Raw genomic sequence first — 20,080 nt, 5'->3', positions numbered from 1 at the left:
AGAGAGGAGAGAGGGAGCAGTGAACAGAGGATAACATAAGAAAAAGACTTCCCCAAAACCACTGACTGGGAAAATGAGAGGGGCTGATTATGTTGAGTTTTTACAACCAGCAGAGCTCAAAGACTGGAGTTTCAGAAGTCCACATTCTGGTTGGTATGGAGCCTGGTGGGCACTGTGGTGCACCTGGGGAGGAGGGCAGAGACCTAGGAGTGGAGAGTGCAATCTGAGGATCCCCTGGGCTGCACTAGGAGAGATGTGTCCCCCTTCTTGATTGCACTTGGGAGAGGTGGCATTGCCTTTCTGGGGACAAAAGAGCTGGCAGATACCAATTCCCTCCCCTGCACCTCAGCATAGGCACAGAGACACCTGCTGAGGGTGGCTAACGTGGACACCTGCTCTTCGCAGCATTTTACTCCAAACTCCACACTCCTGCATTTTGGTACAACTGCCCTTCTGGGACAAACCTGCAACAGTCCCAGCATGGCAAAAGGACCAGCACAGGTCCACCCCACATCAGGTCCCTAAAGGTCAGAGTTTTTAAAATTTGGGTGGCCTGCCTCGGATAGAACATAGGAGTACTGCACTGACAGTGTGAAGGCTGGGATCTGAGGGCCGCATGGGACACACAAGGGGAGATTGTTCACTCTTCTGTGAGGGCTTCGCGGACTGCAGCAGGGGTGAACTCCCCTCTCCATGAATGAGGGAGAGGGCTGGAGCCATTTTTGTCTCCCACCCATCAGCACGGATTGACTTCAGTGAGCAACACAGAGCCAACAGTGAATGTCTGAGTACCTTACACCAAGCCCCGGCCCCCTGCAATCTGCAGGTTCTTCTTTACTAGGGCAAGTGTGCCTGAGAACCAGAGCATCAGGCCCCTCCCCCAGAAGATCAGCACAAGTTCCCCGCTCCCCCCAGCACACAGCAAGTCTGTTGACCATAGAGAGCTGCAAAGCTTCAGCTCTAGTGGAAATAGTATCAGGCCTCTTTTAACAAGCAGACCAGAGCACACCTAGTTAAAACCTGCCACACTCTGGCCAAAGTTCAAACACTCCCCACTGCAGGCAAGAAGAAACTCTGCAGAGGACTGACCTGAAGGAAAGAGCAGCCAAAACACAGCAGCAGAGTGCACACAGAATATACCAGAAACACTTGCTTAAGCACTAAGCCCTGGACAGTATATGATCCCTTCTTAATAAAGCATTACTCTCAGGAGCAGGAAACCTAACAGGCTTTCCTAACACACAAAAGAAGACAGAGACCTAACAAAATACTGAAATGGGAGGAATTCATCCCAAAAGAAAGAACAAGAAAAGGATATGGCCAAGGATCTAATCGAACAGATATAAGTATTAAACCTGATCCAGTATTTAAAGCAACAATCATAAGGATTGAGAAAAGCATAGAAGACACCAGGGAGTCCCTTACCACAGATATAAAAGATCTAAAAACTAGTCACGCTAGAATAGAAAATGCTATAGCTGAGATACCAAACCAAATAGATATGATGACCACAAGGATGGAAGAAGCAGAAGAATGAAAAAGTGATAAAGAAGATAAAATTAGGAGTGCCTGGGTGACTTAGTTGGTTGAGCGTCTGCCTTCGCTTAGGTCATGATCCCAGGGTTCTGGGATCAAGCCCAACAGCCGGTTCCCTGTTCAGCGGGGAGCCTCCTTCTCTCTCTCCCTCTGCCTGCCACTCCCCCCTGCTTGTGCTCTCTCATTCTCTGTCAAATAAATAAATAAAATCTTAAAAAAAAAAAAAAAAAAAGAAGATAAAAGTATGGAAAATCAAGCAGAAAAGAAGGGAAAGAAAAATATTTGATCACAAACGTAGACTTGGGGAACTCAGCTATTCCATGAAGTGTAATAACATTCTTTTTTTTTTTTTAAGATTTTATTTATTAGAGGGAGAGAGGGCGCACAAGTGCGAGCACAAGCCGGGGGGGGGGGGGGTGGCAGGCAGAGGGAGAAGCAGGCTCTCTACTGAGCAAGGAGTCTGATGTGGGACTCGATCCCAGGACCCTGAGATCATGACTTGAGCTGAAGGCAGACGCCTAACTGACCGAGCCACCTGGGCATCCCAAGATCTCATTTATTTGTCAGAGAGAGAGAGAATAAGCAGGGGGAGAGAGGCAGGCAGAGGAGGAAAGGCAGGCAGAGGGGGAAGCAGGGTCCCGCTGAGCAAGGAGACTGATGTGGGACTCGATCCCAGGACCCTAGGATCAGGACCTGAGCTGAAGGTGGACACTTAACCAACTGAGCCACGCAGGAGTCCCAATAACATTCTTATCACAGGAGTCCCAGAGAAGAAAAGAGGGAGAACAGGGCAGAAGGTTTATTTAAGCAAATTATAGCTGAAAACTTCCCTAATCTGGGGAAGGAAACAGACATCCAAATACAGGACGCAAAGAGAACTCCCATCAAAATCAACAAAAGTAGACCAACACCAAGATTATCATAGTAAAATATGCAAAATACAGACATAAGGGAAAAATCCTAAAAGCAAGGGAAAAGAAATCCCTAACTTTTAATGGAAGACAAATAAGGTTACCAGCAGATCTCTCCACAGAAACTTGGCAAGTCAGAAGCGGATAGCATGATATATTCAACATGCTGAATGGGAAAAATATGCAGCCAAGAATACTTTATCCAGCAAGGTTGTCACTCAGAGTAGAAGGAGAGATAGAGTTCCGGGACAAACAAAAACTAAAGGAGTTTGTGACCACTCCACCAGCCCCACAAGAAATATTAAAGGGGACTCTTTGAGTGGGGAAAAAAGACCAAAAGCAACAAAGACTAGAAAGGAAGAGAGAAAATCTTCAGAAACAACAATTTAACAGGTAATAAAATGGCACCAAATTCGTATCTATCAATAACCACTCTGAATGTAAATGGAGTAAATGCTCCAATCAAGACACAGGGCATCAGAATGGAAAAAAACAAGACCCATCTATATGCTGCCTATAAGAGGCTCATTTTAGACCTAAAGACCCCTGCAAATTCAAAGTGAAGGGATGGAGAACGATTTACCATGCAAACAGATGTCAAAAAAGAGCCAGAGTAGCCATACTTATGTCAGACAACTAGATTTTAAACCGAAGACTATAAGAAGAGATGAAGAAGGGCACTATACCATAATTAAGGGGTCTATCTAACAAGAAGATCTAACTATTGTAAATATTTATGCTCCTAACTTGGGAGCATCCAAATGTATAAAGCAATTAGTAACAAACATAAAAAAAACTCATTGATAATAACACAATAATAGTAGAGGATTTTAACACCCCACTTACAGCAATGGACAGATCATCTAAGCAGAAAAGCAACAGAGAAACAACGGCTTGAATGAACACTGGACCAGATGGACTTAACAGATATACTCAGAACATTCCATCCTAAAGCAGCAGAATACACATTCCTTTCAAGTGCGCATGAGACATTCTCCAGAACAGATCACATACTGGGTCACAAATCAGGCCTCAACAAGTACAAAAAGACTGAGATCATACCATGCATATTATCTGACCACAATGCTATAAAACTGGAAGAAGTCAACCACAAGACCACAAGAAAAAATCTGGGAAGATCACAATACATGGAAGTTAAGGAACATCCTACTAAAGCATGAATGGGTTAACCAGGAAATTAAAGAAGAAATTAAGAAAAAAAAAAAAAATACATGGAAACAACTGAAAACATGATGGTCCAAAACCTTAGAGATGCAGCAAAAGTGGTCATAAGAGGGAAGTATATAGCAATATAGGCCTACCACAAAAAGCAAGAAAAATCTCAAATATACGACCTAACTTCACATGTAAAGGAGTTAGAAAAAGAATGGCAAGTGAAGCCTAAAGCCAGCAGAAGAAAGGAAATAATAAAGATTAGAGCAGAATATGTTAAGAAAAAAAAGAAGAAGAAGAAGAAGGTAGCGGGAGGGGAAGAATGAAGCGGGGGAAATCGGAGGGGTAGACGAACCATGAGAGACGATGGACTCTGAAAAACAAACAGGGTTCTAGAGGGGAGGGGGGTGGGAGGATGGGTTAGCCTGGTGGTGGGTATTGAGGAGGGCACATTCTGCATGGAGCACTGGGTGTTATGCACAAACAATGAATCATGGAACACTTCATCTAAAACTAATGATGTAATGTATGGAGATTAACATAAGAATTAAAAAAAAAATCTAAAACACTAAAAGAAAAAAAAAAGATTAGAGCAGAAATAAATGATATAGGGGTGCCTGGGTGGCTCAGTCGGTTAAGCATCCAACTCTTGATTTCAGCTCAGGTCATGCATGATCTCAGGGTCTTGAGACTGAGCCCCAAGTCAGGCTCCATGCTGGGTGTGGCATCTGCTTAGGATTCTCCCTCTCCCTTTCCCTCTGCCCCTCCCCTCCACTCGTGCTGTTTCTCCCTCTCTATCTCTCTAAAAAAAGAAAAGAAAGAAATGATAGAGAAACAAAAAGAGCAGTAGAACAGATCAATGAAGCCAGGAGCAGGTTCTTTGAAGGAATTAATAAAATTGATCACTTCCCAGCCAGACTTATCAAAAAGAAAAGAGAAAGGACCCAAATAAACGAAATCACAAATGAGAGAGGCTAGATCATAACCAACACCACAGAAATACAAACTTATAATTATAAGAGAGTATTTTGAAAAATTATATGCCAACAAATTGGGCCATCTGGATAAATTCCTAGAAACATAAACTACCAAATCTGAAACAGGAATACAAAACCTGAACAGACCCATAACCTGCAAAGAAACTGAAGCAGTAATCAAAACTCTCCCAACAAACAAAAGTCCAGGGCCAGATGGCTTCCAGGGGAATTCTACCAAACCTTTCTTTTTATTATAATTACTGGATATTATTATATCCACTTAGTTCTTTTTTTTTTAAGATTTTATTCATTTATTTGACAGAGAGACAGAGAAAGCGAGCACAAGCAAGGGGAGCTGCAGAGAGAGAGGGAGAAGCAGGCTCCCTGCTGAGAAGGGAGCCCCATGTGGGGCTCAATCCCAGGACCCCAGGACCATGACCTGAGCTGAAGGCATATACTTAACCGACTGAGCCACCCAGGTGCCCCTCTACCAAACATTTAAAGAGTTAATACCTATTCTTCTCAAACTATTCCAAAAAATAGAAATGGAATGAAAACTTCCAAACTCATTCTATGAGGCCAGCATTACCCTGATTTCAAAACCAGACAAAGACTCCACCAAAAAACAAAACTACAGGCCAATATCCCTGATGAACATGGATGCAAAAATTCTCAACAAAATACTAGCAAACCAAATCCCACAGTACATTAAAAGAGTCATTCCCATGATCAAGTGGGATTTATTCTGGGTTGCAAGGGTGGTTCATTCAATATTTGCAAATCAATCAACATGATACACCACATTAATAAAAGAAAAGAACCATATGATCCTCTCAATAGACGCAGAAGAAGCATTTGACAAAGTACAGCATCCATTCTTAATAAAAACTCTCAACAAAGTAGAGATAGAGGGAAGATACCTCAACATCCTAAAAGCCATATATGAAGGATCGACAACTAATATCACCCTCAATGGGGGAAAACTGAGAGCTTTTCCTCTACAGTCAGGAACAAGACAGGGATGTCCACTCTCACTGTTGTTATTTAACATAATACTGCAAGTCCTAGCCTCAGCAGACAACAGAAAGAAATAAAAGGCATCTGAATTGGCAAGGAAGAAGTCAAACTTTCACTATTTGCGGATGACATGATACCCTACGTAGAAAACCCGAAAGACTCCACCAAAAAAAATTGCTAGAACTGATACACAAATTCAGTAAAGTAGCAGGATAAAAAAATCAATGTACAGAAATGTGTTGCATTTCTGTACAATAATGAAGCCCAGAAAGGATAAATCAAGGAATCACTCCCATTTACAATTGCACCAAAATCCATAAGATACCTAGGTATAAACCTAACCAAAGAGCTAAAAGACATGTACACTGAAAACTATAGAACCCTGATGAAAGATGACACAAAGAAATGGAAAAACATTCCATGCTCATGGATTGGAAGAACAAATATTGTTAAAACATCTATACTACTGAAAGCAATCTACACATTTAATGCAATCCCTATCAAAATACCACCAGCATTTTTCACAGAGCTAGAATAAACAATCCTAAAATTTGTATGGAACCAGAAAAGACCCTGAATAGCCAAAGCAATCTTGAAAAAGAAAAACAGAACTGGAGGCATCAGGACTCTGAATTTCAAGCTATATTACAAAGCTGTAGTGATCAAGACAGTATGGTACTGGCACAAAAACAGACACACAGATCAGTGGAACAGAATAGAAAACCCAGAAATGGACACACAACTATATGATCATAATCTTCAACAAAGCAGGAAAGACTATCCAATGGAAAAAAAAGTCTCTTCAACAAATAGTGCTGGGAAAACTGGACAGCAATATGCAGAAGAATGAAACTGGACTGCTTTCTTACACGAAACACAAAAATAAATTCAAAATGGATGAAAGATCTAAATGTGAGACAGGAAACCATCAAAATCTTAGAGAACACAGGCAGTAACATCTTGGACCTCATCTATAAGCAACTTCTTACTAGATACATTTCCGCAGGCAAAGGAAACAAAAGCAAAATGAACTACTGGGACTTCTGCACAGTGAAGGAAACAATCAACAAAACTAAAAGACAACCTTTGGAATGGGAGAAAGTATTTGCAAATGACTTATCTGACAAAGGGTTAGTATCCAAAAATCTATAAAGAACTTAGAATTCAGGGTGCCTGGGTGGCTCAGTCGGTTAAGCTCCTGCCTTCGCCTCAGGTCATGATCCCAGGGTCCTGGGATTGAGCCCCACATTGGGCTCCCTGCTCAGTGGGGAGGACTGCTTCTCCCTCTCCCTCTGCCTTTGCCTGTCACTCCCCCTGCTTGTGCGCTTGTACACTGTCTCTGTCAAATAAATAGTCTTAAAAAAAAAAAGAACTTATGAATTCAACACCCAAAAAACCAAACAATCCCAGTTAAGAAAAAGGCAGAAGATTTGAATAGACATTTTTCCAAAGAAGACAGATGGCTAACACATAAAAACATGCTCAACATTACCTATCATCAGGGAAATACGTATCAAAACTACAATGAGATACTACCTCACATCTGTCAGAATGGCTAAAATAAACAATACAGGAAACAACAGAGGTTGGTGAGGATGCGGAGAAAATGGAATGCTCTTGCACTGTTGGTGGGAATGCAAACTGGTGCAGCTACTCTGGAAAATAGTATGGAGGTTCCGCAGAGAGTTAAAAATAGAACTACCCTATGATCCAGCAATTGCACTACTAGATATTTACCCAAAGGATACAAAAGCACTGATTTGAAGGGACACATGAACCCCGATGTTTATAGTAGCATTATCAACAATAGCCAAATTATGGAAAGAGCATAAAAGTCCATCGACTGATGAATGGATATCGACTGATGAATGGATAAAGATATGATACACACACACACACACACACACACACTATTACTCAGCCATAAAGAAGAATGAAATCTTGCCATTTGCAATGACATGTATGGAGCTAGAATCAATAAAGTCAGTCAATAAAGAAAAACACCATATAATTTCACTCATATGTAGAATTTAAGAAACAAAACAGATGAACACAGGGGAAAGAAAAAAAAGAGAGGGAAGCAAACCATAAAAGACACTCTTAATGAGAGAGAACAAACTGAGGATTGATGGAGGGAGGTGGGTAGGGATGGGCTAGATGGGTGATGGGTATCAAGGAAGGCACTTGTGATGAGCACTGGGTGTTTTATGTGAGTGATGAATCACTAAATTCTACCCCTGAAACAGACAGTACACTATATGTTAACTAACTAGAATTTAAATAAAAACTTGAAACATTAAAAAAAAAAAGAAGACTGGCAGAATTGGGCGCTTGGGTGACTCAGTCAGTTGGTGTCTGCCTTCGGCTCGAGTCATGATCCCAGGGTCCTGGGATTGAGTCCTGCGTCAGGCGCCCGGCTCAGCAGGGAGCCTGCTTCTCCCTCTCCTCCCCGCTCACGCTCTCTGTCACTATGTCTGTCTCTCTCAAATCAATAAATAAAATCTTTAAAACAACAAACTTGTTCTTTAAAAAAAAGAAGACTGGCAGAATACATATCAATCTGTTAAGCCAAATTATTTCTGGGGAGGGAAATCAGGGAAAAAGCAGAGTGATACTTTAATCTACACTTTCCCTGTTTTCAATCTTTTAGCATAAGCTTGGTACTCATGTATTATTTGGTATTTAAAATAATATATTTTTAAAGTAGCAAAAAGCAATAAAAATACTCAAAAAAATCTCAGAAAAGAGCAAATACCATGTTGTAGTCTGCTAATTGTCCTTGAAACTCTTTGATTTCAACAGCTAAAGTCTCAGCTCTGCAAGCATAAAACAAATATTCATAAACACATAAATAAGAGCATTACAAACATTATATATAACTATGAATTCAGTATTAAACTTCTGAAATATATTACATTAAATGTTGTCTATTAATAAAAAAGATCTTGTATAATTTTAACTCCAAAATTACTTACCTCTTTTCATATGACAAATATACTGAATTCTCTTGATTGTACATTTCTATCTCTTTCTGAAGTTTATTAATTTCTGTTGTAAGTTCACTTATTTTACTTCTAAATGAAAAGAAATTAGAAAGTTAGCAATACTTCTAATCCAGAAAAGAGCCTTTCTAGTCAAACAAAGCAAACTTCTCATGTGTTAACAATATAAATGGTTTTGTGAAATTTCACTAACGAAAAGAAAAACAATTTATGTGGCTTGTTTAACTAAGAATGAGGCATATCCCAACTTTGATTAAGAAACTGAAAGAGATTCTCTAATCATTAAGATGAACTAGGACCAGAATGTAAGCCTGGTCAAACAAACAACCTTTAGACAGAAGTAGATGCTTAATTGTCACCCTTACAGCGCCTGCTACCCTCTAGGACAGGGCTTCTCAAAAGCAGCACTATTGACATTTTAGGTCATTAAAGAATAAGTCTGACAGTGGGGAAGGGGCTATGCTGTGCACTGTAGGATGTTTAACAGTATACCTGGTCAAGTTGTCAGTAGCATAACCCCTCAACCCCAGCTGTGTCAACCAAATATCTGTCTAAAAATTGCCAAATGTTCTCTAGGGGACAAAATCACTGCCAGTTGAGAACCACTGCTATAGTATCAAACAATTACATAAATAGCTAGAACTATTTTTTTTATGCTGAAGCACAAATCCTGAAGAAGCATGGAAATGCTGTGATGAAAAACAGTTCTATAACTTTTCCTTCTTTTAATTAAAAAGTGGCTGGATATCAAGAGATGCTATACAACTGATGGCCTCACTATTTTTTTTTTTTTTTTTTGCTGATGTTAGTTTAGGTTAATGCTAACCTTAATGGACTGATGGGGAAAACCTACATTTCTCTTTATTGCCTTCTAGAAGTCTGAGAATCATAAAGGATTCTGATAATTGAGAAATGAAAGAATCCAGAAGAACTAAGAAAACAGAACTTTTAGGACATGATGGAAGATGGATTAAATGAAATGGAAGTAAGAGAGAAAGAAGATATAGATGATGAGCCAAGAAGAAAACAAAGTAAAATGGGGAAATGGAGAGAGTAGGACATCTGAGCAAGAAAAAGGTAAGAAAAAAATTCTCAGTTTAGAGCTTAATACTTAGAGCCACATAATAAACATTTTAAATTAATTAAAATTAGGTCACATTTGTAGCAAATGACCAAATATACATTTATGTAAAACCCTACACTAGTTAATATATCATAAATAAGTATACACCTTTTCCCTTTCTTATTACATGGAACTAGTGACATGTCAATGGTATGAATAATATATTTCAGAATAATTAGTCAAAGAAGCATAAAAGATTATTCTTATCGTTATATGAAAAATAGTGAACTTGACATAAATAGTTCATCTACATGCAAATATATACAATTTAAAATCTCAGCCTAACTGTATTATCACATATATTTGTAACACAGCCAAATTAACCAGAAATTATATTAGAACACAAAATAATTCTTAGAAATCAAAAGATACCTAACTATCTTAATAAGTACCAGAGTTAAAACTTCATGACCATACATAGGAAAAAACATACCGAAGAAGCCCAAGATAGTAAGATTTGTCTAAAATTTGCCTCTGGGGACCTAAAAAAAAAAGTTTTTAATTACTACTGTGCAGTTTGGAAATGCCACCAAAATAGCCAAGCCAAAGCACAACCACAGTGCTACTCCACAATTCTGATAGTCTTTATTTATGCCCCAATAAATTTCATAATCAAGATGAATCGTTAAAATGGTAAAGAACACCGGGGCACCTGGCTGGTTCAGTCGGTAGAGCGTGTGACTCTTGATGTCAGGGTGAAATGAAGAGAGAATATCTTAGCATCATGTAATAATGGAAACTTGAATAAAGACCACAAAAATGGGACTAGAGGTAGGGCTGTTAAGATAGTAGACTCTACAGGTCAGGTTGACTGAATGCAAACTAAGAAAGTCTAGAACAGGGTTATCCAAGAGAACCTTCTGCAACAGTGGAAATACTCTATCTCACCACTGTCCAATAAAGTAGCTACTTGGGATTATTGAGCACTTGAAATGTGGCTGAGGCTACTAGAGAGCTGAATCTTTATTTTACATAATTTTAATTAATTTAAATTTAAATAGCTACATGTAGCTATTGATTATCATAATGAACAGTGCAGATTTAGGCTGTGAATTTCTCAATGCAAGAGATTATGACTTTTCATAATTTGTCTCAGAGACCTTTTTTTAGAAACATTATCTTATTTCAGTTATTTCAGTAGGAATAAGAAAATATTCCTAGGCTCAATGTCCCAAACCTTGAGAGATGAAGTGCTCTGCAAGGTGGGAGAAGTAAGGGAAGAGAGCACTGACTGTGAGGTCTATGCTCAGAAGAGAGAGAGAATGTGTTAGAATGGGAAATGGGGCACCAGAGCAGGTAAGAACAAGTTACAGCAGATAGTAGTGCATAGTGGTAATAATCAGAACTCTCCTGTAAGACTCTGAAGTATATTGGTAGAAACCATCTTAACTGATGTTGGTTCTGTTCTGTAGGAGAAATCAATATAGTAATAAATATTTGATAAATTATCTATAGTATTTTTTTTAAAGATTTTATTTATTTATTCATGAGAGACAGAGACAGAGAGAGAGAGGCAGAGGGAGAAGCAGGCTCCCAAGGAGCAGGAAGCCCGATGCGGGACTCGATCCCAGGACCCTGGGATCATGACCTGAGCCGAAGGCAGTCGCTTAACCAACTGAGCCACCCAGGCGCCCTATAGTATTTTTTAATAATATAAAATGTACAGACATTTCTGTGAATACATTTTTAAAGACTAAACAATTATATAATTTTTACACTTTTTCACAATACTGATGATTATTAAGCAAGCATTTCTTTTTTTTTTTTTTTTTAAGATTTACTTATTTATTTATTAGAGAGAGAGAGCATGAGAGAGGGGAAGGGCAGAGGGAGAAGCAGACTCCCCGCCGAGCAAGGAGCCCGATGTGGGACTCGATCCCGGGACTCCAGGATCATGACCTGAGCCGAAGGCAGTCACTTAACCAACTGAGCCACCCAGGCGCCCAAGCAAGCATTTCTAAACAATTGTTTTTTAATATTCAGTGAGCTAAGTAGTATTACAATAAAGAAAACTTCTCAAAGGCATGGCACACTATATTATACAAGGTAGTATAATATCTTATAATTAATTTTTTCCCAGAATATCTTCATCCCTGATAAGTCATTTGTCACAAATATAGAAAATAAAAAACTCATTATAGAGTTCACCATGCTTTGATTTGTATATATCACAAACCAATTTTTTGAATCATAACATGTAGTGTACCATTATGCCTTTTTAAACACAGAGGCACAAGGGAAGATGCAGTAAAAATCTATACATTAGCCTTATTTCCTTACTTAGGGAGTTACATATTATAATGAAGCATTAAATATTAGAAAAAGTAACACTTCTTGACTCATTCTCATAAATACATAAATATCTTAACAGTGTGACTTTTATATCAAAAAGTATTTCAGAATATTTCTATGTAGTACTAGAATCTAATTTTCATTCCTGAGCTTTTCTTCAAATTATTTCAAATTTCTTCAAGTTATAACAAATTCCATGTTCAGAAAAATGAAGATTAAAATAGCTCACAAATGTATTTACTCTCTAGTTCACAATGTATTTTCACATTCATTCTTTTATTTAACCCTAACCACAGTCTTGTGAACCAAGGAATAAAAATTGAATAAAATAGCCTTTTTATAATTCTCATTTAGGAATAAGGTACTATAATATTTTTTTTTTAGATTTTATTTATTTATTTGAGAGAGAGACAAAGTGTGCACAAGTAGGGGGAAGGGCAGAGGGAAAAGGAGAAACAGACTCCCTGCTGACTCCTGCTAGATCATAACCTGAGACAAAGGAAGATGCTCAACTTCCTGAGCCACCCAGGTGCCCTGTAATATTTCTTATATAAAATATACTTATCTTCTTAAAATAGATACCTTTCATTCCAGTTTTCATTCCACTCAAACCTTGTTGTGTTACAGGACGGTCAGCAACTTTGATTTGAGAAGACAGAACTCCTCCTGTCCCTATGGGACCGCCACGAGAGCCTGGTCTTGCTGTTCCAGGTGGCATCTAAATGAAAAACATGATTCCAGTTTTAGTAAATGAGAAAAATACTATACTGTTAAGACTGCATAGAGAATATTTTCAAAATTAAAATTCTATTTAATGTGTAAAATATTCCTTATATTTTGAAATTCTGAAATATGAAATATTAAATAAAATTCTTTAACATTTAAAATTCTGTGAACATTAAACAGCACATTTCTTTAAAATGTAAAATTCTAAAAAAAATTTTAATTCTATGTCAACTATATTTTAAGAAAAATACAGTTAAATGGGGCGCCTGGGTGGCTCAGTCGTTAAGCGTCTTTGGCTCAGGTCATGATCCCGGGGTCCTGGGATCGAGCCCCGCATCGGGCTCCCTGCTTGGCGGGAAGCCTGCTTCGATCCCTCTCCCACTCCCCCTGCTTGTGTTCCCTCTCTCGCTGTGTCTCTCTCTGTCAAATAAATAAATAAAATCTTAAAAAAAAAAAAAAGAAAGAAAAAGAAGGTTAAATGAATAAATAAAATTCTATGTGGAGACATTATTTATAACATCTCTAAATTGGAAAGGAACTGGGGCGCCTGGGTGGCTCAGTTGGTTAAGCGACTGCCTTCAGCTCAGGTCATGATCTCAGGGTCCTGGGATCGAGCCCCGCCCCGCATCGGGCTCCCCGCTCGGCGGGAAGCCTGCTTCTCCCTCTGACCCTCTCCCTGCTTGTGTTCCCTCTCTCGCTGTCTCTCTCTCTCTGTCAAATAAATAAAAAAATCTTTAAATTGGAAAGGAACTAAATATACACATATTTGTCCTTATTTAACTATAAGACATAGTTGAATAAGTTGTAATATACAAAAAACCAGTTTATAAAACAATATTCATAATTCCATTTTGTAAAACAAAAAGTCTGGAGAATTATATAAAAAACAGTAACAATGGTTATCCTCATATAAAATAATGATATTATAGTTCATTTTTATGTTATCCTTTTCACAATTTGGTGTTTTCAGCATCATTACAATAAGTATATATTACATTCAAAATCACAAAAAAAGAAGACATTTTCATTTTTAAATTGAAATCATATATAATTCCGTCACAAGATAGCCAAGTAAGTGTTAAGGATAACATCATTCAACAAGCATTCATATTATTACTCTATATGATTCTCTACATCAGGTCTGCAAAATCCAATATAACATTATACACTCTGAAGAAAGAACAAAAGACTCCCTTCTTGAGGCATCTAGATGGCTCAGTCAGTTAAGCATCTGCCTTCGGGTCCTGGGATTGAGCCCCAGGTCGTCCAGCTCCCTGCTGCACCCTCTCCCTCTGCCCTCCCCCCTTGTGTTTTCTCTCGCTCTCTCTCTCTCCCTTTCAAATAAATAAAATCTTTGGGGGAAAAAAAGACTCCCTTCTTGTCAGTTCATACAACATAGATATGTTGGGAAGGTCTGAGACCACCCAAAGCTGTTCCAAGTTATCCTTCTTTTGTTTATCTTCCATCCTTTCTTTCCTTTTTCCCCATTCTCTGCCAAAGAATAAAGTAGTAGATTAAAAATGTACTAGACATTTTAGATAGTGATTATATATAACCATTGTCATTCATTTTGATTGTCTTTAATACTTAGCTGGTAGCCTCTAATCCTATCAGCTAACATAATTCTTAAGTGATTCTGAGAATTACTTGGTAGTTACTGGGGGAACCAGCAACAGTAAAACATTCCAAAGAATATGCTGGACACAGAAACACTGTTAACCACAAATTCAAAAGAAATGAGTTCAGGGTTATCCTGAGTGGTCTTTGGAAGAGAATGCTAAATCTCTTCCTAGGTAAAATTTACCAAATGAAAATACAGAGAAGTATAAATTAAAATTACACACATTTAAAAGAATGAATAGACATATGTATTTATATGAAAATATACTTAAAATATATTACTGAAGGTAATGGATAAAATACATAACAATGTATATAGTATTATGGTCATTTTAGAAAATATTAAAATCATACAATCTCATATGCATGGTGTTAGTGTTTGTAAAGGAACAGAAAAAAGTCTGGAAGGATACACATCACACTGTTGACAATAGTTATTCCTGGGGTAGGAAGGAACTCTGATACTTTTCCTTTGTATGTTTTACAGCAAGCATCAATATTTTAAAAACTACAAACACTAAATGGGTAAAGCACATGGCACAGAGTAGGTGGCCAATAAGTATCCAAATTCTTTCATAAATATTTCATTAGGAAGCATAAATTCTTACCAAAATAAAAATTTTTAATAGCTCAGTACCATATATGTGAAGACTTTAGAAAAATCATTTCAATATAAGTTGATGGTGTTGATAATACTACCTGAAACTCTAGAAAAATCTGTAAAGTTTAAGAAAACCTGACTTTACCAAAATTTTTCCCACCAAAAATTACTGTTCTTCTTATGAATTAAACACAGGACCAAGCATTATCTCTAGTTTGCAATTAGCCTACTGTATAAGCTTGACATACAAGGAGTTGAAACCATCTGTTGCAAGCATCAGAAAAATTATTATGAATATTTTGGCATATTAATTTCTTTTTATGTATGTATAAATGTATATTTTTATGTTCAATTGACACCACATTGCTTTTTACACTTAATATTGTATTATAGAGATATAGAATTTCCTCAAATACTCTCTGAAAGTAATTTTTAATGACTACTTAATAGCCTATTATAAGGATAGATATATCGTAATTCATTTAAGATTTACCTGTTGTAAGGTAATTTAAGTTGCTCTCAAATTTTCACTATTATAATTCTAATGAAACTGTAATAATCATCTTTACAGGATATTATTCTACTTAGAATTATCAGTTTATAATGTTTATCCAACTTTTTTTAATGTGGTATATGTTTCTCTTACTGATTTATGACACTCTCCATTTCACATTAAGCTACTAACATTTTCTAGTCTGTTTCCAGGCTGCTGTAGCAACCAAAATATTGTTTTACTTATTATTAATAATCTGTTTTTATATTAGAGTACTGTACTTTTCCTTATTTTTGCTTTTTTGTTTCAGATGAATTTTACAATAGTTTGATATGATATCTCATGTAATTTTGATTGAACATAGGGTTCATAGCCTTACTATAGAAAGAGCTCTTACAAGTTAGTAAAGTTTGCTTTTTCATTTTAAGATTCTGAACTGTATTTATGACATATATGTTGCAAATATTTTTTACTGATTGGTCATTTTGAACTTTTTATGGTGTTTTCAATTTTTAAAAATTCAAATATATAAATATATTGTACTTGGTGTTTCTGTTTTACAAAGGCCTAGTCCACACCAGGTTTATATGAAATACTTGCCTCTATTTTCCTCTAGTATGTTGATAGTTTCATTTTTTAAATATAAAGTTGCTAAAACATCTAGAATTCTGTGTGGAGGGGTCGATTTTTAAATCGTTTACCCACTATTTGAATGCACTACTGAATGCTTCATGCTTTTCCAACTATTTTGAAATGTCACCTTAATCATTATGTTCTTATGTATGTCTAATTTTGTATCTTGTCTATTCCATTTCATTTGATGCAGGCACCAATAAACTATACCTACCACTTATTGTACCTTTAAAATAAATTTGAGTATCAATATTAGCAGGCATCTTCTCTCAATAATGTCTTTCAGACATCCTCCCACATTTATACTTCTAGGTATTTTCCCCCCAAAAATCATGTATAATGATATGCTGACAGAATAAAGAAAGAACAAAGTAGAATTATTATAGACAGGCATTCCAACTTCTACCAGGACATACGCACAAGAATTCAATAGAATTGTTTGAAACTTACTCCAGTTGCCACTCGAATATTTCCTGAGGGGGGTCGTATTCCAGAAGGAGGTCTTCCAGGCAACCCAATTCCACCTCGTGAAACAGGGCGAGCTGCTGAAGGTTTGTGATTACTGGCCATTGTGCGTTCACTTTAACCACTATTTGGAAACAAGAAACAGTTGAATTCTCCTTTGGTATCTTCTATAGCAAGACACTGGAAATCCACATAGCTTTCCTTCAGATATTTAATCCACAATAACTTTTCTTGCAAACTGCCATTCCAAGTACCACTACAAGGCTAAACCAGCTTAATTTTGTTCAAATTTGACATTGTTATATTTAGTATGGAACCATGAAATCATTTATTATACTATGCCTTCCTCAGTTCCCTATTTTCTTACCAAAATGCAAGTCCCTCTATCTGTCTTCACCTCTTCCCATATTCTAGTAAAATTTCTCTTTTCTGACATATCCAGCACCTTTCTTCTCTCCCTACTTTTTCTCTCGGCTCTTGGTCTATGATTCATTCCCTGATAGTCTCAATCCTGTTATCAAATACTTCATTTTACTCTTTAACAGAATCCCATCTTGCCCCCAAAACACTTTCAATAGTAAAGGCTGTTTTAGTTTCTCAATCCACAAATCCAAAGCAAAGGGAGTGTACAACATTCCCCTTGCTCCCCAGCGTCACTTTCAAAATACTATTCTTCCAAATCTTAAAAAAAAAAAAAAAATGAACAAGATTCTCTGACGACCAGGGAATGCATGCAACCTTATTGCCTTGGATCTTTCCTGGTTGCTTTTATCTAGGGACCACCTAACCTCTCCACCCGTCTTCACTAAAGTCTTTTGTACCTAGTTCAGTCTATTTCAGTTCCACCAGTGTCCTGGATGACTTCCACAGGGATACTGGATTCAATACCTAACATTCTGGGTCACAGTTCCCTGACTTAAATTTCAGTTACTATTTCAACTCCATTTCAGTCATCCATAGCTGTGGGTGGACCTGGAGCTTGTCATCACCTGGAATTGTTTCACCTCAGTATCAACTGAAATATTTCATTCTCTGACCTTATCTCCATTCCTTATACCCGTCTCATCTTTATTCTCACTACATCCCTCTTTAAACCAGTTCCTTAATTCACTCATTCTTTCCCAGTTTATCAGCCCCCTCCAATTCCCCTCAGAATATATTATTTAAAGTTTGGCTGATAATTTAGAATAGCATTTTTCAGATTATGGGTCACGACCTATTAGTGGCTTGTGAAAACAATTTGGCAGGTTCTGATCAATATACTTTAAGCATGAAATAAAAAATATAAGCGTTCACTGCACAAAGGAAGGGTATTGTTTCCTTAAATTTTGTTTCAGTTATGTTTACATAAATTTACACCTTAGTGAAAAAATATTGCTAAAAAATGCTAACCATCATTTAAGCTTTCAGCAAGTCCTAATCACTATTCACAGATGACGAAACAAATATAAGAGTTTGAAGTATCACCAGAATTACCAAAATGTGACAGACATGAAGTGAGCAAATGCTGTTGGGAAAATGGCACTAGTAGACTTGCTTGATGCAGGTTTGCCACAGACCTTCAATTTGTAAAAAAACAAAACAAAACAAAACACAAAAAACCTCAGTATCTGTGAAGCTCAAGAAAAATGAGGTAGGACTATTGACGGGCGCCTGGGTGGCTCAGTTGGTTGAGCGACTGCCTTCGGCTCGGGTCATGATCCCAGGGTCCTGGGATCGAGTCCCGCGTCGGGCTCCCGGCTCGGCGGGGAGCCTGCTTCTCCCTCTGACCCTCTCCCCTCTCATGCTGTTTCTCTCTCGCTCGCTCTCTAATAAATAAATAAATAAAATCTTTAAAAAAAAGAAAAAAGAAAAATGAGGTATGACTATTGTCAATGTAAAATTTAAGTCTATTACTCTAGCTTTCCTGATAACGTCAAGAAAATGTACAATATATAAAATTTCCACCTGATTGCCACTGCCTTGCTGTCTTGGAAAAAGCTTAGCATTAGATCAGTTCCAGAGGTAAAATAAAAAGGGTCACTAGTAACAAACATGCCACTAACTCTGGGTCATTCACGCAAACATTCACATAATCTCCACCGTTTTCACAGAGAAGCAGCCTGACCTTTGGTTCCAGAAAAATGAGTGACACAAACTCTGACAGTTAACCAGCTATATAACCCCCACTGGATGTGTTTCCTCATCTGTAGGACCCAAGTGTGGCAATGAGCTGTTGTCAAGATTACAGAAACTACATATAAAATATCTGCCTCCTAATTATTGCTACCATTATCCTCCCTAAACCACCCATTTTAAGATATATGAAGAAGTGGAGAGCTGCTAATACGAGACAGAATCTGTTACTTTGAGTAAAATCCCTCAGCCCACAGTGAATTTTCTTTCTGAGGCTCTGGAATCCTTCTCTCTGGTCTCGCCTTGTCGGGTTTCCTCAGGAGACTGAGGAGGTCTCTTCACACGCTTTGCGGGACTGGAGTCGTACCTCCCTAGCCTGGCGACAGGCTGAGGAGAACAGCCAAGAGGGGAGAAGTTCGGATGTGTTTCCTTTGGAGCGGACCAGGTTCTCCGATGTGAGATAACCGGATCCCAAGGGACTGAGGGAGGGATAAATGCGACCCGGGATTTCTCACCTCCTCCGTCGCGTTAGGAGGGAAGTCGCAGCGGTCAGGGGAGCTCCAACTTCTTCACCAGGGCGCCACCCCGGCGGAACCCACCAGTCTTTCTCCGTACCGGTTAACTCACTCGCGACTCCTCGCTAGTCCACGCGCAGCTTTCCTGGACCCTCAGGCCGAACCACTAGCGGCCCCGCGTGACTGCGTATCCCGGCAACGGGGGCGGGGAGGGGGGGGAGAGCCCTCGTCCTGATTGGCCAATCTTCGGCCTCTGCCCCTGGTAACTACAAGCGAGGCGAGAGTAAACTGCTCTCGCGAGATTGGAGGGCTAATTTTTGTGGCCGAACACCTCCGCGCTTTTCGGGAAGAAATAGAAAACGGCGACTTGGCTGAGAAAGAACGTTTTATTGGAAAACTTTAGTGTTCTTTATACTTACAGCAACCTGTCCGATTGTGTGCCCGACCTCAATTCACTCCTAGCGGGTTTTATTATATTGCTATGTCACCTCACACGTGCTATCATTTTTAATAAAAACTGTTTAAAGGTATCTGTGGTAGGCAGCCTTGTACAGTCTTTTTACTTCTTATTAGAGGTAGGTTTCCTTCCTGTTAGGACTGCACAACGTATACAACATTAAGTATAGATGCGTTTCTGGTACCATCTATTCCTCATTTGGTAGGAAGCTTCCTTTCAGAGTTCCTTTGATTCAAGTTTGTGAGGAAGGATGAATTAAATGGACAGTTGTCTTAAAATAACTATTTTAGTATCAGTATTTTTAAAAAACACAATGTAAGAACTACTTCATCTCAAATCCCACCTCTCTAGTAAAGTAGCCGTTAGTTTTCTTCCAGTCTTCCTATAGAGTTAGTGTGATTGCAGCTATACTCATAACCTAAAT

General features: G+C 38.2%; 1 protein-coding gene across 2 annotated transcripts in view; it reads right to left on the bottom strand.

The window, feature by feature from the left end:
• Nucleotides 1-19,394, bottom strand: part of IFT74 (intraflagellar transport 74) — an 88,697-nt gene extending 69,303 nt beyond the window's left edge. For both annotated transcript variants that reach the window (XR_010407928.1, XM_045882499.3), the window contains exons 1-6: nucleotides 19,200-19,394; nucleotides 16,555-16,693; nucleotides 12,614-12,749; nucleotides 10,173-10,221; nucleotides 8,590-8,688; nucleotides 8,370-8,430 (exon numbers count right to left, since the gene is read on the bottom strand). Coding sequence is in view for 1 of the 2 variants with exons in the window: in XM_045882499.3 (XP_045738455.1) it covers nucleotides 8,370-8,430; nucleotides 8,590-8,688; nucleotides 10,173-10,221; nucleotides 12,614-12,749; nucleotides 16,555-16,674 (465 nt within the window). In the remaining variant the exon portion in view is untranslated. The remainder of the gene's footprint in view (nucleotides 1-8,369; nucleotides 8,431-8,589; nucleotides 8,689-10,172; nucleotides 10,222-12,613; nucleotides 12,750-16,554; nucleotides 16,694-19,199) is intronic.
• Nucleotides 19,395-20,080: the final 686 nt, after the last annotated feature.

Source organism: Mirounga angustirostris, unplaced genomic scaffold, assembly GCF_029215605.1.
Source record: "Mirounga angustirostris isolate CCGP_5_RB_7025 unplaced genomic scaffold, mMirAng1.0.hap1 SCAF_15, whole genome shotgun sequence".
Lineage (NCBI taxonomy): Eukaryota > Metazoa > Chordata > Mammalia > Carnivora > Phocidae > Mirounga > Mirounga angustirostris.
This window is presented reverse-complemented; position numbering and strand designations above follow the sequence as displayed.